The sequence below is a fragment of the Chelon labrosus genome (genome assembly GCF_963514085.1).
Source record: "Chelon labrosus genome assembly, chromosome: 12".
NCBI lineage: Eukaryota > Metazoa > Chordata > Actinopteri > Mugiliformes > Mugilidae > Chelon > Chelon labrosus.
In genome coordinates this window covers 17,983,483-17,999,907 of record NC_140345.1, presented here as the reverse complement: position 1 = coordinate 17,999,907, position 16,425 = coordinate 17,983,483, and the positions used below count along the sequence as shown (strand labels likewise).

The 16,425-nt window shown below is 40.9% G+C and overlaps 1 protein-coding gene across 1 annotated transcript in view; it reads left to right on the top strand.

Annotated features, from left to right (window-relative positions):
• The window catches only part of LOC311497296 (CUB and sushi domain-containing protein 3-like), a 219,112-nt gene that overhangs the window by 176,693 nt on the left and 25,994 nt on the right, over positions 1 to 16,425 (top strand). The window contains exons 57-59 of the mRNA XM_084557548.1: positions 5,847 to 6,029; positions 8,523 to 8,699; positions 14,650 to 14,832. Of these exons, the coding sequence (XP_084413674.1) occupies positions 5,847 to 6,029; positions 8,523 to 8,699; positions 14,650 to 14,832 (543 nt within the window). The remainder of the gene's footprint in view (positions 1 to 5,846; positions 6,030 to 8,522; positions 8,700 to 14,649; positions 14,833 to 16,425) is intronic.

Sequence of the window (16,425 nt, the reverse complement as noted above, 5' to 3'; positions counted from 1 at the left end):
CCTCTGTGCGCTTCCCTCCCATCACACTTAAGCATTCCTGACCATTTAAGTGGATTCTTTTTACTGAATGTTCACTTGGTTTGTTCAACTCACTGACCCAGAAGTAATGTTTGTAAGCAGACTTGTATGACAGTTATTTTTTCTTTGAAATGGAAGTGCAAACTCTACTCACCTTTGGTATTTTGTATTTCCTTAGACAGCTGAAAATAGTGAGGCAGTAGGGAAATTAAATTCCTAGGATGGTGAGGAGATGCACATTTGCCATTACATTTTCTGTTTTTAGTACTTCAATATGCAGAGAACCACAGAGAGTTGTAAAGGGGTAGTTCCCTCATTTGAGCCTATGTAATTATCTCATGTTTACTTTCAAATAGTTGTTTTCAGACCTGCAATCATAGCTATAGAATCTAATAAAGCAGATCATTTGAAAGCTTTTGGTTGGAACAGAGCTAAATAGTTTTGCACGGCGTTTTTTATCTTTATCACCCATCACCTTGGTTTTCAAAGTAATTTGGTATTTATTATTGAGATAATTAGATCAGCGCCCTGCTGTTATGACAAATTAACATCTCTGAACATGACAATTTGCACATCTGCCATTTTATTATGGTTCGTTTCATCCTTCTCTAATGTGTCTTACCAACATGAACTCAACTGCCTCTGTACGTATGAGGAAAGTCGGCTCTTTAATCTGGACAAGAAGAAAAAAAAACAACATTTAATACCAAACCAGATTTTGTGCATTTAATTTAACATGTTCAAAACCTAATCAGCATCAGTTTATATCCTGAAAAGTGAGATAAGTAAAGCCAACATTAAGCTTTTCCCAAGTATTAAAATAGTCCAAGAGCAATCACTGTTTAGAGAGTTAATCCATGGAGGAATTAGTACAGCTGAATAGCTGTCCTGGGTCAAGGAACAGAGGATTTTATCAAAATAAGTAACAATGTAATTTGCTAATCTAAAGATAAAATTTGTTCAAAGGTGGGCTCCAAATATGAGAATGCAATGAGTTTGGATTACATACATTCATATTGAAAATAGCAGCTTGAATTAATGTTGTACAGATAAAACTGTTTTCCTACAACATATACACTATATTACCAAAAGTATTCGCTCACCCATTCAAATGATCAGAATCAGGTGTTCTAATCACTTGGCCTGGCCCCAGGTGTATAAATTCAAGCACTCAGGCATGCAGACTGTGAAACAAGACATTTGTGAAAGAATGGGCCGCTCTCAGGAGCTCAGTGAATTCCAGCGTGGAACTGTCATAGGATGCCACTTGTGCAACAAATCCAGTCGTGAAATTTCCTCGCTCCTAAATATTCCACAGTCAACTGTCAGCTCTATTATAACAAAATGGAAGCGTTTGGGAAAAACAGCAACTCAGCCACGAAGTGGTAGGCCACGTAAAGTGACGGAGAGGGGTCAGCGGATGCTGAAGCGCATAGTGCAAAGAGGTCGCCGACTTTCTGCACAGTCAATTGCTACAGAGCTACAAACTTCATGTGACCTTCAGATTAGCCCAAGTACAGTACGCAGAGAGCTTCATGGAATGGGTTTCCATGGCCGAGCAGCTGCAGCCAAGCCACACATCACCAAGTGCAATGCAAGGCGTCGGATGCAATGGTGTAAAGCACGCCGCCACTGGCCTCTAGAGCAGTGGAGACGCGTTCTCTGGAGTGATGAATCACGCTTTACCATCTGGCAATCTGATGGACGAGTCTGGGTTTGGAGGTTGCCAGGAGAACGGTACATTTCAGATTGCATTGTGCCAACTGTGAAATTTGGTGGAGGAGGAATTATGGTATGGGGTTGTTTTTCAGGAGCTGGGCTTGGCCCCTTAGTTCCAGTGAAAGGAACATTGAATGCTTCAGGATACCAAAACATTTTGGACAATTCCATGCTCCCAACCTTGTGGGAACAGTTTGGAGCGGGCCCCTTCCTCTTCCAACATGACTGTGCACCAGTGCACAAAGCAAGGTCCATAAAGACGTGGATGACAGAGTCTGGTGTGGATGAACTTGACTGGCCTGCACAGAGTCCTGACCTGAACCCGATAGAACACCTTTGGGATGAATTAGAGCGGAGACTGAGAGCCAGGCCTTCTCGACCAACATCAGTGTGTGACCTCACCAATGCGCTTTTGGAAGAATGGTCAAAAATTCCTATAAACACTCTCCTCAACCTTGTGGACAGTCTTCCCAGAAGAGTTGAAGCTGTAATAGCTGCAAAAGGTGGACCGACATCATATTGAATTCTATGAGTTAGGAATGGGATGGCACTTCAGTTCATAGAATGAGTAAAGGCAGGTGAGCGAATACTTTTGGTAATATAGTGTATTACTCAAAAAACCTTTTGTATTTAACCTCTAAAACACGTTACCCCTGTGCCGGCGTGGGTTCCTCCCACGGCCCCAAGACATGCTCATTAGGTTAATTGGTGATTCTAAATTGGCCGTAGGTGTGCATGTGAGCGTGAATGGTTGTTGATCTCTCTGTGTTAGCCCTGCGATAGACTGGAGACCTGTCCCAGGTGTACCCCGCCTCTTGCCCAATGACAGCTGGGATAGGCTCCAGGCCTCGCGCAACCCTCTAGAGGACAAGCGGTTACGGTTAATGAATGAATGAAAGGAATGAATGAAAACAAATTTAGCGGCAGTATAAGCATGTAAGGGTATCATTTGCAATTGTATCTACACATAGAATTGTTTTTAGAAAACTGACATTCAATTTTTCATTTGATATCGATGTTGTTGTAAGAATTTGTCATCATGTTGTCGCACAGGATTATACTGCATCAGTGCTTCTAATTAAGTATGAAATCAGCCGGTTATAATGGAAAAAAAAAAACACATTGTAAATCACTTGTTCATCGCTAAGAAGCTTGATGAATTCAAAGCTGGCAGTAAACATCTGTTACAAATGCAGCAGAAACTGGAACCACAACACAGCTGGAACTCAGCTGTTGCTTTCAGGAACTAGAGTTGTGATGCTGCAAATGTCTGGGGAGTTTCAAATCAGTGCAAGCGTACATTTTAGCACCTAGTTTTCACCAGCACATTAGCAACGCCTCTCAAGTGATGCAGTTAATGCTGTTTGCAAGATAAATGAGTTACCTGCAATGTGTTAATGAACAATAATTCCCTGTACGATCCTCTACAATCATTTCATACACCCATCGCTGAGACTGAGCTTATCTTTGTAGCTTTTCAGCGGTTGTAATGTTTATTTGCAGAAAGGTTGCTACATAATATACACACAGCTTCATCTGCAGGACTAGGCCCTATGGAAATGGCCCATTATAATTCTGGTTCATCACCACTAACAGCAAAATAATTTGAACTATGAATTCCTCAGAAGTCCAGCCTTACCATCAGCAGCAGTTCTCATCCATGCATCCATCCATGCATCTATCCATACTCCATTTGTCCTCTCTTGTTAATTAGCAAGATGGGGCTTTAAACCGCTTGCCAAGTCATTCCGCTTTTGTCCTCTTCGGTTGCTCAACTGAGTTGAAGGCCTTATTATTTCCTCACAAAGAGAGAGCCTGGTGAACGGACATTAACTCAGACTCAAACCAAATCCACCACCATCCCAATTAGTGAGATTATAGCTGTCACAGTGCATGCTGATTCAGGCTCCCTCACCTAACCAAAGGAGACTAATGAAGTAACGACAGCTGCTGTGAGACATACACACACATGTATGCACAGATTTGACATGCACCTACAGGCAGGGACTTCTTCCTACCAGAGACTGTAGAAAAGAAGTCAGTGTATCCTCTGGGTCTGAAAAGTCAAGCTAATATGGAAGTGTTTCTAATAGCCCGCAGAGGAAGGTTAAAAAAAGACATCTGCTTTTTACTTTAATTAATCACTTCTTATTTTCCTCATGATCCTAAAATTGCCAGTTTCCAAGTCTTTTTCTACGTTATCATTTTGTAAATTATGACCACATTCAGAATAAAATACAGGATATTTAGGACGTGGCTTCCACGTCACAGAGTACATACTCATTGCTGTACATTGCAATGCTCATCTGCTGTGGTTTTGTGTACTTTTAAATAGCGGTGATCTAGTTTTTGTCTTAAATCTCAGCATTCTGTCGTACTAAAATACACTTTTAGTTGGTAATGCATTTTGTTGTAAGTCAGTTTTAATAATCCAAGTTAGTATCGGAACATGAAATATGGATGAACTTTGCTAACCAAGCTAGCTAGCGATTGCTTCTGCTAGTGGTAGCCGAAAACTTGGTGTACTGCGCTGGTAAAATGTGGTAACTATGGGCTGTGAGGATGTAAAGTCATGCGTTAATGCAATAGTAGCTTTGTAGCTGAAGCATGATTGAAATGGTAAATTTAAGCAACATTAAGAAAAAATTTGTTTTGTGCTGGCACATGTGACTAGTGTCATTCCTCCATCCAAGTCCCGCCCATCTCCTCCAACAAATGGCCGCCTTTGACTCCTCAGCCCAGTGGCTACTACCACTTCTTTTATACAATCTATAATGCATTCTTGACTCTTGTCTCTGTAAGTACGCTGTCTTACAAACACACTGTAGGACTGTATGCATTGGCACGCACACTCATTGCCAACCACAGCCACACGCAAACTTATTATCCCCAGCTGTGAGCTCTTGACCTGACAAATGCAGTTTGTGCACATATGAGCCAGGGGATGTGTATAGATGATATGAGGTTTTTTGTTTGTGCAGCAAGGCTTTGTCAACAAGTCCAGTATTACTGCAGCTGCTCTGTACAGAGAGCAGCAGCCAACACACAAGGATTGATGCACAAGGTGTATTCACAGCTTAAGGAACAGGATCTCTAAGCCAGTTAAGTCTGAATCCCTCACAAACTCTCTGTCTCCCTGCCCGTCTGTCTTTAAATGTATTTGAATATCTGTATTTCCGTATATATATCTTTCTGTCTGTTATACACAGTCTTCTGAAGCAGTTTTCTGTTTTCTTTCCTGGTTTCATTTCTGTGAGAGAACGGAAAGAGCAGCAACAGTGGAAGTGGTGGTTGGTGTTATGTGTGTTATGTGCTTTTCTTCCCCCCCCCCCTCCCCTTTGCTCTGAAGTAGTCCCTAGTGAATACAAAACCACCCCACCCGGTAGACTCCATCCTGCCTAACACACCACTCAGCTTGGCTTGCTGTTCATCACAACATTAAATCTTCAGCAGTGATGGCACTGCCCTGATTCCATACCTGTCATCCCTCTCTCTCTCACTTTTACTATGGCTTAGAAAGAGAACATGTCCTATTTCTTTCACCCACCAGAGACGACTCAAATGGGAACATGAAGAGAATTAACAAGAGATCTTTCTTATCGGATTTAATTCATTGACATGCTTGACAGGTGATACAAGGTGATGACACTGTAAGTACTATATGTTTTTTCACAGAACAAAAGACAGACGTGATAATTCAGGATGATGAAAACGCGTTTGACTTCAGAGGTGAAACTGTATTCATCATTTCTCATAACCACAGCTGGTTGCCTTTTAATGCTGGCCTCGCTGTTTTTATGGACAGAAAGCTCCTGGTGTCAAAGCTGTGAAAAGTGTAGGTCCTCCAGGTTGTTGGCATGGTGACAGCTGCTCATTGGTGCATTGTGTGCTTTATAGCTGCTTCCTGGAGGACTCAGAATTTGTCCAGTTTGAGTCCAAGCCTGCTCTGTATTGTCCTTCGCCTTGACAGACAGGAACGCTGTGGTGTAATTCGCTGGCACACTAACTTGAAAGGATCCATCTGTGAACACACACATAGACAGTTAAAGTGGAATGCATTTTCAGTGTCTTGTTTTCATTGCTCCCTGTCTGGTTATCTCCCATTGCAGGTGACTCGACAGGCACCTGCGGGGATCCTGGCACACCGGCCCATGCCAGCAGGGAGGCAGGGAACTTCAAAGTGCGCAGCAAGGTGCGCTTCACCTGCGCAGTGGGACATACGCTGTACGGCTCGGCAGAGAGGATCTGCTTCCCCAATGGGACCTGGTCGGGTAAACAGCCGTTCTGCAAACGTAAGGGAAATCTTTCAAATATCTCGGTGATGTTATGCATGAAAAAGTAGGAGCGGTGCAGATAGGAGTCACACAGAGAGGTAACACACATGTATCTTGAAAAACAAGCACACGTTTAGACTCCTGCAGATATAGAAATACAATCTTATATGTATGGGTATTTTAAGCAGCTGCTTTCCCATCAGCAGTATACGAGTTTGTGTTTCTGTTTTCTTCTTCCTTTTTTTTCCACCAATCAATGTGACAAACCAGCCAGAAAACTAAGTTAGTACATAGTAGAAAGCTTCATGGATGCTAGTGACTATGACTGGAAGCTAATAGACTTTTGGCTGGCATGGCAGAGAATCCCTGGAGTTACTGACGACAAACCTTTATAATGTCTGAGCAATGCTTCAGAAAAGGGGCAAAATTTTGTGTGTGCACCCGGGTGTTATGTTTTAACCCCCTCACATTAGATGTGTTATCTTTTATAAAAAACAAAAAGAGAAAGAAACTGCTCCCAGCTGCAGTTTAAACACACAAACATTGTATGCAACATATTGGCTGCATTCTAGCAAATACACAAATGACTGCAAAAGCTCTCAAACGCAGTGCTGCACCAGATGGATAAATATCTCCCTGCTGCAGTAAGTATTTCATGCCAGCACATGGTACTGTGACTAGCTTCCAGATTGCAACCAAAAAATTCATTAATTCTATACACCTAAAGCCAAGTCATTTTTGGATTGTGATAAATGAATCTTTGTGGATTTTGAAGATATTGGTTCAGAGGACGGCAGCTCTGCATCTTGCATAAATTACCCCCAAGGGTCAACCGGATATTGAGGCAAATGTTTGACTGCTCCTGCTCTCTACTTAATGTCCACCAGCTTGGAACAGTTCCAATGTCATTTTTAATATAATAGGTCAAAGCACAGCTCCTCCAAACTGCTCTCTGTATTTCTGCCTTCTGTGCCAACTTCCTTGTTTCTTTCTTTTTCTTTCTGTCTCTCTGGCCTTCATTTTCCCTAATGCCATCCCTTCACCCTGCTTCTCCAATTTATTTCTCTCTGTCTTAATCTTGTTGTCTAAATGTCTCCCCATTCCTGTCCAGTCTGTCTCTGGCCCTCCATGTTACTCAGCATTTTCCCTCGCTCTCTATTTATTTATTTTTTTAGCCCCACGTTTCTTTTGCAGTGGATTTTTATCTCTCCATCTCACAGCTGAACTGATTTAAAGATTGTTTTAACCATCTCTCCACCTCAGGAGGGAGGGAGCTGGAATTCGCTGGAGCCTGAATGAGCTTCAGTGCTGTCTGTCTGTGATCTAAAGCCCTGTCTAGTGTTAAAGTCCATCCATCCATTATCCACAACCTTTTACAGTCTCCGGAAAACAGCCACTGTGGATATTCAGCCTAATATCCATCTCACAATGCCATCAAGGTCTGTTTTGTGTGTCTGTCATCGCGTCGATCTTGAATTATTTAGAGAGGAAACTGAAAAGGCTACCGTACTTCATTTTTGGTAAAAGCACACACAAGCGCACACACGTTAGCTTATGTGTGTGAGTGCATTTGCAGTGCAGTGCAGTTTTCAGCGTGGTGGCACCTGGTGTGTTTGCACCCAGATGAGTTTGTGTGTGTGCCCACGTGGTAATTGAGAAATCACAGCCGCACTTACGAACACGTCTGTCTCTTGCAAGAGTCACTATTTCAGATTTTCCAGGCAATTAGGTGATTGAGGGAGCAGATCAGTTTTATAATTATACATGATTTGGAGCAGAAGAAAAACATATGAAACCAACTCTGTCCTCTCCGCTCTTCGGGGATACATTTTGTTTGGCATATTCTGAAACTGCTGAAAAGGATACCCTTCTCTACAGTTTTTCTTTTTGTTCCTCCCCCAAGGATTGCACACTTATTATCATTAAAACCCTGAGTCCTTAGACTATAGTTAAAAAGTTTCACATTACCCCCAAGATGCTCTTGTTTTTCAGCAGCACTAAATGTCATTACCCGAGATGCACTATGGGACTTGACAATACACCAACTGCACTTTATTTAATGATGACTCATCAATACTGCGATGGGGTTTTGTGTAGGGCTAAAACATCTCTGCGCATTAGCCTCTCTTAATAAAGCTGTGATGTTGTATAGATTAGTGGTTCTTTACTGGTTTGGTTCACAGCTTCATAAAAAGAACAAAAACAATGCTAAGTCAGGGCTCCTTATGTGAAGCACATAGGCACAATGGGGAACTCAGCCAGTGATTTCTGTCAAGGTACTTCAAATATTCATGAAGTCAGAAGCAAAAATGCAACTATATTATTTCAAAAGCATTTAGTATTTTTCACATGATATAAGAAAAAGAAAAAAGACCTTCAAACGTCCTCTTGGAGCCACCTTGGGGGCTTCTAACCCTCTTGATTGTGAATCACTGATATGGAAAAAAGAAAATCCATTACTATTTTATACCTCTGACCTTCACCTCCCCTCTTTTCTCCCCTGAATTTCAGCGGTGCAGTGTGGGAACCCAGGTACCCCTGCTCACAGCCGTATTTCCCGTGTGGATGGCACGACCTTCTCCCACTCCATTGTGTATTCTTGTATGGAAGGATATTTCCTCACTGGCTCGCCCACACGCCAGTGTCTTGCAAATGGCACATGGTCTGGCATAGCTCCAAACTGCACAAGTGAGTATTGTAGGCTCAGAAGCATGAGGGGAAGGTGTCTCTTGGTCTTGTGGAGTTTACTTAAAAGCATTCAGCTGCGCAGTGTTGGTTTTATGAAATCAAGTCGAGAGTGATTCTAGGTGTAATCACAGTCAAAATAAACTGTGAAATGAACGGTGTCTCACCAGTAACACGGGGTCAAACATACAGTACTCCCAATTATAGCGCTATGGACCGAGAAACATAACAGAGAGAAGTCTTTCCTGGTTCATATTTAGTTGAGTCACTTCTATCCACACTGGCAGTAACAGAAATTGTTATTTAGGAAATAGAACTCAAAAAAGAAAAATAGGACAAGGAACACTCTTGTGGGTGTCACGTGGGCGCACTCAAACTGAACATAGTGATATCCCGGTAGTGAGTTGCTGCTGATTATTCGCACACAGCCAGAACTTCATTCACAATAAATATTCTACTTTTAGTATCATGGACTGAATCAGCCACTGTTCTAGTGCTTTGTGTAACGCTGCAGACTCGAATTAACCATGATGGACAGATAAACTTCTCTGAAGATGATCTCGTCTCTTATTTCTCCAAAAAACTCTTTGGAGATCAACAGTGGTGCCAGGATATGCTACACAATTTCAAATAACACATAAATCTTTTTGAGCCTCCTCTCCCTGCAAAAAGTGTCAAACTGTCAGGCAGTTTTTATTGTCTGGATCTGCGCAAATGAGCCTTGCAGTAATTAAGAAGTATGCCAATCTATATTCAATTTGCACCAGGATGAGTATGAAACTAAATTACACATTGTTCTTCTCTCTGAAAATCTCTCTTCCTTATTCTTTTTGCTTGTTATTGAATTACACGAAAAGATAAATGGCATGGGCATAACTTTCAATTTCGGAATAAAATGAGGCTCTTGAGAGATGGGCACGGGGAGGGAGAGAAAGGAAAGAAAGATTGGGAATTGAATTGAATAATAATGATGATGCAAAAAGGCGGAATAGCTTTCGCCCTTCTTTCCATCCTCTTGAAAAGCCTGCTCATCACCAAACTTATTCTCCTTTATACTATCGCTTCACATCGAAGTTTAGTGGTCAGTTCAGGGACATCAACACTTAAGATGCCAGGATTGGCTCAGTGTGCCTTCATTAACGGGGCAATCATTTTCACGGTTCATCGGTAATCGATCATGTAGGTTACCAGATCAAAGTCACACAACATTCTCAAGGGGAGAGAGGAAAGTTCCTCCTTTATTTTTTTTTCCCCTAACACATTTTGATGGCTGATGAATGAAATTTATAGAGCATGCTCAGGAATTAGCAAATTAGTTGAAGTGCATTGGAAAATAGATTTACTCAGTAGACTGTGAAGTGAAGCCATAAAGCACTTCATGAAACACACGGTAAACACACTTTTCAGAGAGACCATTTGCCCAGTAATATGCATTTTTCTGCTACGTTACGGCCCTTGCCTCCTAGATGTCTAAAACTGAAACACTACAGATCCTGTCTCCTGCTCCAAATCTATGGAGGGGCATAAAAGGAAAATCTCCATGATACAGCATCGTCATGAAATATATGTCAGCGTGATTAAAAAATACAAAACAGAAAAGAATAAAGAATAACCAGCAGCATTTAAAATGATTAAAATCAGCATTATTGAAGTGGGGGTGAGTTGTTGAACTCAATAGCCTGCAGAGTTTCTACATTGTGCTGACACATGTAAATATTGACACATGTAAATATTGACATTAACATGTACATAGTCTTCTCTGCCGTCGCCTTGCTCTCTTCGAGCAATACTAGTTTCCCACCTCCTCACAAGATGGTGTGCTATTTGATGGGAACTGAAAGTTTTATGAGCTGTCTCTTATTCATGCCAGCTGCTTCGGGCTTATGTTTGGAGAGAAATATTATCCTTAATTCAAGATAACGTGTAATGTTACTTGCTCCGAGTCCAAATAAACTGAAGATGTATAATGTGGCAAACACAGGCACTCATGTACTGTCTCCTAAAAGTGCAGCTTTTCAGAGATACGCAAGGTCATCTTTGAACGGTCAAACCTGGTTCTGTTCTTCAGGTTCTTTGCATTTAATGTGAAATGAAAAGTGAAAATATACAGTATTTTTATTGATGGTATTAGACTGTCAGTCTCTTGACTTTCCGCCATCAGCAAAATATAATATATATTTATATAAATATAAAATATCTCTGTATTTACTTGATGGATTGGCAGAAACATTTTAGGCATGGTTCCCGGACAATAAACCCTAACTGCTTTGGTAATCCCCTGATTTAATTTTTAATTTTTTTTTTTTCTCTCTGGCACAACTGTGAGTTTCACATTTGTAGTTTTGAGTTAAATTATCCAGCTGTTGGATGGATTGCTTTTAGATTTACTCCTCACATTTGTGCATTTCTCTGGATAAGTTATAATAACTTGAGTTATTAAATCCTGACCCTTCGTCACTTTGGAATATTTGTTTGTCTTGTCCTTTGGTTTATGACCACAAATATGCAAAAACATTCTCATTAAGTCCAAAGCCCTGCCAACTGCAGGCGTGACTGTAGACTTTTAATCTCGTTAAATTTTTAATGACATTAAACAAATTATTATTCTTCATCTACATTGTTCTGTTTATAGGAAATATTTTACTGCACAGCTGAGGAAATGTGGCCAATTTACAGAACAGCTGCTGTATTATTGTAGTTTAAATTTAAACCAAAAATTTTACCCAGAAGGGTTTAATGACCTACGACAGCGGCCACTGAGCATGAGTGGAAAGAGTGGCTATGAAACATAATTTGGAATTATTTAACATGTCAACACATCCCATATCTAAATCCATTAGCCAATGAATCTTTTGTCCCCATATTGTCGCCTAAAGGTTGGAGGTTGGGATCCCTGAAACTGTAATCGTACCAAACATTAATCAGCTCTGACATGATCCATATCGATCGCCTTGAACACATAATTTTCTCTGATTTTGTGATCTACATTTAATCCAATATTGTCATTATTTCTTAGCTTGATATGCAAGTGTATTGATGTAACACTATTCTAAAATATGCAGGTTTTAAATAAGGTATTTAATTTAATATCATAGGTAAGGTATAAGGTATTTAATATCATAAATAGATAGAAATTTGCTGAACATCTCTCCAAGATCTTCTTTTTGTACAGTAGGTAAATATGTTTGTGCATGACTGTTTCCATATGCACTGCAGGCATATAACTGGATCAGACATCAGATACATCAGTGCCAATTGCACTGCAGTTTATTCACCTCCCACAGATTACATTAAATGAGGTGCAGAAACTTTTTAGGAGCAAGTAGTGTGTAATTCTTCCAAGTAAACAGAGAAGACACACAGTAAATAGCAATCCATGTCAGACAAACATGCAGGAACTAAATGCCCAAAACCTCTGTTAGAAGCCAAGTAGTTCTGTGTGTTCATAACTAGCAGTTCTTGGATGCATTCTGTCAGGATACAAAATTAGTCTCAGTGTTGAAGTCCTCGGCAGCCACAAAAAATAAACAAACAGAAATTAATTTAAGGGAGGAGGCGTTTCGCAGAGACAGCCATATGCATCAAACTGGCTTCTTACATTAAGATGAACAAGTCAGGAAAGATTTTTTAATAAGTATGTACAAATTAAGGCCCGTGAGATGAAATGAGAGCTATGAAAAAGCAATCAAATAAAGGCTGGCAACTGTAATTTCATCATAGACAGCACTGGGTGAAGACCTGACAACATAGTGGGCCAACACGCAGCCATCTGTTTACTTTGGAGAAACTGCCATGAGAAGATGCCAGGAACAGGCATATGAAAAGAAGAGCCTCAACAGAAATACAGAGTACAGAATACATTAATTTCAGTTTTGCTGACTTAAATTAGACAAATGATATTCTATTACGACTATACTGCGTCTTAGAGCACAATTTAAATAGTGATTACTGTTCGTGTTACTGTTACAGTACAGGTGTCCCTCAGTCTAAGGTCAGCACGACAGATGTCATGTGGTGATGCTTTGAGTGCTTGGTTGTAAGTCAATATGGCTGCATCATGAAATGTACATAATTCAACGTCACATAAGCTGTCCTGGAAATCATTTTATTTGTCTTTATTTCCTCAAACACGGTTTTCTGACAAATGTTGGGTTAAATGTGCCGTGTCTAAAAAATAAAATAAAAATCCTTTATGCGTGAAGAGCCATTGTAGTTAATTTGATTGCTTTATGCACAGCCAGCATCAGTTTGGTGGAAAGTACACAACAACAGACAAACTTGTATACTTTTATGTAAAGTGGCCTTTTTGTATGTAGATTAAGCAATCTCTTGCTATCTAGTAAAAACCATTACACCCCCATATTTTGTGAATTTTAACTAAAAATTCCCACGATTTACACTAAAGACCTCAGTTCATAATGTAGAAAATGCATGACCACAAACCATGTATCTTTACGATAGAGCATACGTGTCAAACATATGGCCAAAACTGGCCCGCCAGATGAATTTGCGAATTGCAAAGATTACATTGAAGACATTAACTGCAATTTTTCCAGTAAAAGTAATTGCTATTCCTAGGGTTCACACAGATTTAATAAGAGTTGTGGACATAACACAACACTGAGACCTTAAACTAAACAGAAATTGCATTTCTTTTTCTTAAGAAATGTCCAGTCATTAAATGTAAACATTTTCATAATGTTCTTCTTTGCACTAAAACAAAGGGAAACATTCTGAGTTGTCGTTATTTATTGGTAAATACGCTATCGTGTTATTGGTTTGGCCCCCTTGACATCAAACTGGGCTATATGTGGCCCCTGAACTAAGATGAGTTTGACACCCCTGCTATAGAGCATCTGTGTCCTGCATTAATCCCATGGCCACAGCATATGAGCTAGATTGTTGAAATATTCCCATTATTTTATTTGAGTTCCAGTCGCTGTTTTGGGTCAAGTAGGGTATATTACATAGTTTGTGGTCATAATTTTCTTTTCTTTGTCATAATTAAGATATAAGACATAAAGATTTGGAAGTTGACCTCAATGCTTGCTGCATAAATCTTGTTACCAAGGTCATTTACATACAAAGTCCTGCTGAAATACATGCTATATAGAAAATATTTAAATCATTTGAAGTTTTCATGGTGAAAAATGCATCTAACCCGGTCCCTCCTGGAACAAACTTTCTTGATCATTGTTACAGGACATCATTGTTTCCACCCCTGTTGATAAGGGAGGGAAACAATGATGCCTCTGTTGAAGCAATCCACAACTGCTCAGAAGTGTTTGAGCCACTAAAGTGAAAGACAACAGGGAAGCAATTAACGCTTAGCGGTCCCAACCACATAATTACCACTTGTTTTGTGACGAACTATTTAGTGTTGAGTTGTTGAACAAAGGTCTACTCTTCATCAATGTAAATATAAACTAAGTATAAACTGCTGGTGAAGAACTATGAGCCCAGGTGCGTCCTTTGATTTGTGAATGTTCTAAAAATGCGGGCAGTAATTTTCATCATACAAAACTATAGATGGCACAGCTGTGTCAAACATTTGAGACAAATGCTGTATATGGCTGAGGACAATTATTAAGCGTCAAGGGCTAATTAGCAATCCTCACAAGCTCGATCCATCGTTTTTGCCTGTTGCATTGGAATAAAAATAACAAGTGAATGGTTATGTCTTAATGGCATAACTGAACAAATCGAGGATTAGGAAACCACCAACTATACAAGAAGAGAAGGCTAAATATAGAAAATGTTGAGGGGTAAAGCAAGCCCTCTCCTGTGCTCACTTGATAAGCCCTTGCCACTTATCCCTTAGCATTCTTATGCATAAGGGTTTGTTACATTAGACGCTGTAGAAACTAGTATGTTTCATATTGCAGTTACCTCCTTTTACACGGTTCAAAATCATTTCTGATGCATGGTTTTTATGTTTGGCTATCAATGGCAGTGATCACCTGTGGCGACCCTGGTATTCCAGCGAATGGTCTCAGGTTTGGTGACGACGTGACAGTGGGCCAGAATGTGACGTTCATGTGCCAGCCTGGGTATGTGATGATAGGAGGGGATCACACTGTCACTAGGTCCTGCACCAACAATGGAACCTGGAGTGGAGCCATGCCAGCATGCCAAGGTACGTGCAACCCACAAGAACATATTTCATATAGATTGTCGTACACGCGCTGCAGTACCCGGGCAACCTTGATAACCATCAGACCGTGCTGTAACAACCTTGGCACGCTAGCATACTGTCACACATAATATACACTACATGCTTTCACCCTGAGATCTTATGAGATTAGCAAAGAAGGTGACACGGGAGTCTCTGTGTGGTGAGATAGTGTCATATTGTTCACTTAAGTGCTGTGATAACACGAGTTCCAATGATACATTAGTTTGGACACCTGCAAGACAGAAATACACAATCGCATTTGCATGAGTGCATGTATACTTAAACACACTTTTTTCTCCCCATAATAAAATTACTGCTGCATTTTTGGAGCACTTGATCTAGGACACAGTGATTTCACCCACACCTGCATCTTGCACCTGTGGTGGCACAGACCCAAGGCTAAAAGTTCGTCTGACACCTGACGATGGATGGCTAACGAGTCCTCTTCATCACAACAAAGCTCTCTCTAATTGTACTCCAACAGTTAATCATTGGCTTCTCCACGTTTGTGCATACTCTACTCTATGATTAACATCAAAGTTGGAAAATACAGCAAGAGGACTTAGTTGCTGTTCGCCCATCAGCGCTACATCACTCTGTGATTTATGACGCTCGAGTGGAGGCACAGATTAGCATTTCTGCCGCAGACATCCGAACGTAAAGTATTGCGGGGAAGATTAACTTGTGCAGCGAACAATTTAAAGATACACCAGGAAAGGGAAGAACCTACGAGGCAAATGGTGGCTCATTGTTGCTAAGGAACAGTTCCCAGACTGCTGTCTCAGATACAGCAATGCAAGCTAGCGTTATATTTGCCTCTTGAGGAATGGGAAAGGGTGATTAAATATGAGAAAGAAAAAGGCAGAGTATGAGAGACACATAGCAACCTGTTTAGTAAATACATACTGCTAAACATTCTGATGTAATGATGTTGTGCATAGGAACCCAGATGTAGTCAGTGTCATTCCCACTCTTTAGCTCAGCTGTGGGTTTAGGCCACACACATTTTGCCCTTCTCAGGCTACCTGCGTGATCTTGCCTAGGGGCTTACAACCTCCAAACTGACACTGATTGTAATATTTCATTAGTGTGTTTTATTATTAAAGTGCCCTGGTCCGTGGTATGTTGAAGCTGTTGCATGAAATGGTGGTCGTGCAATGGTTGCCCCCATCAGTGTAGAGAGAGAGAGTACGAGCTCGTGGGTGCATGCATGTGTGTGCAGGAGCATGTGAAGCTCCTAACCTCCGAGCTCTAATCCTTGACAGCTACTGCAGCAGCTCAGGCACTCGGCCCCGATTCTGCTATGCTTGATGGGGGTAGAGGGGAGAAGAGAGAAACCCTTAGAGCTTAGGCTTCCTCATCACACACACCACTATGCATGCGTACAATCACAAGGAGGCATTCGATTCAACTGTCTCTTTAATACATACATAGGCACAGACGCTTACGCACTCACGTTTTCTCACCGCTGCTGCCTCTGCCTAAGTGTTGTCAGCTTGCACTGACCTGTCTGCATTAGTCAGTGAGCCATAGCCCCCCTCCTCTCACTCTCTC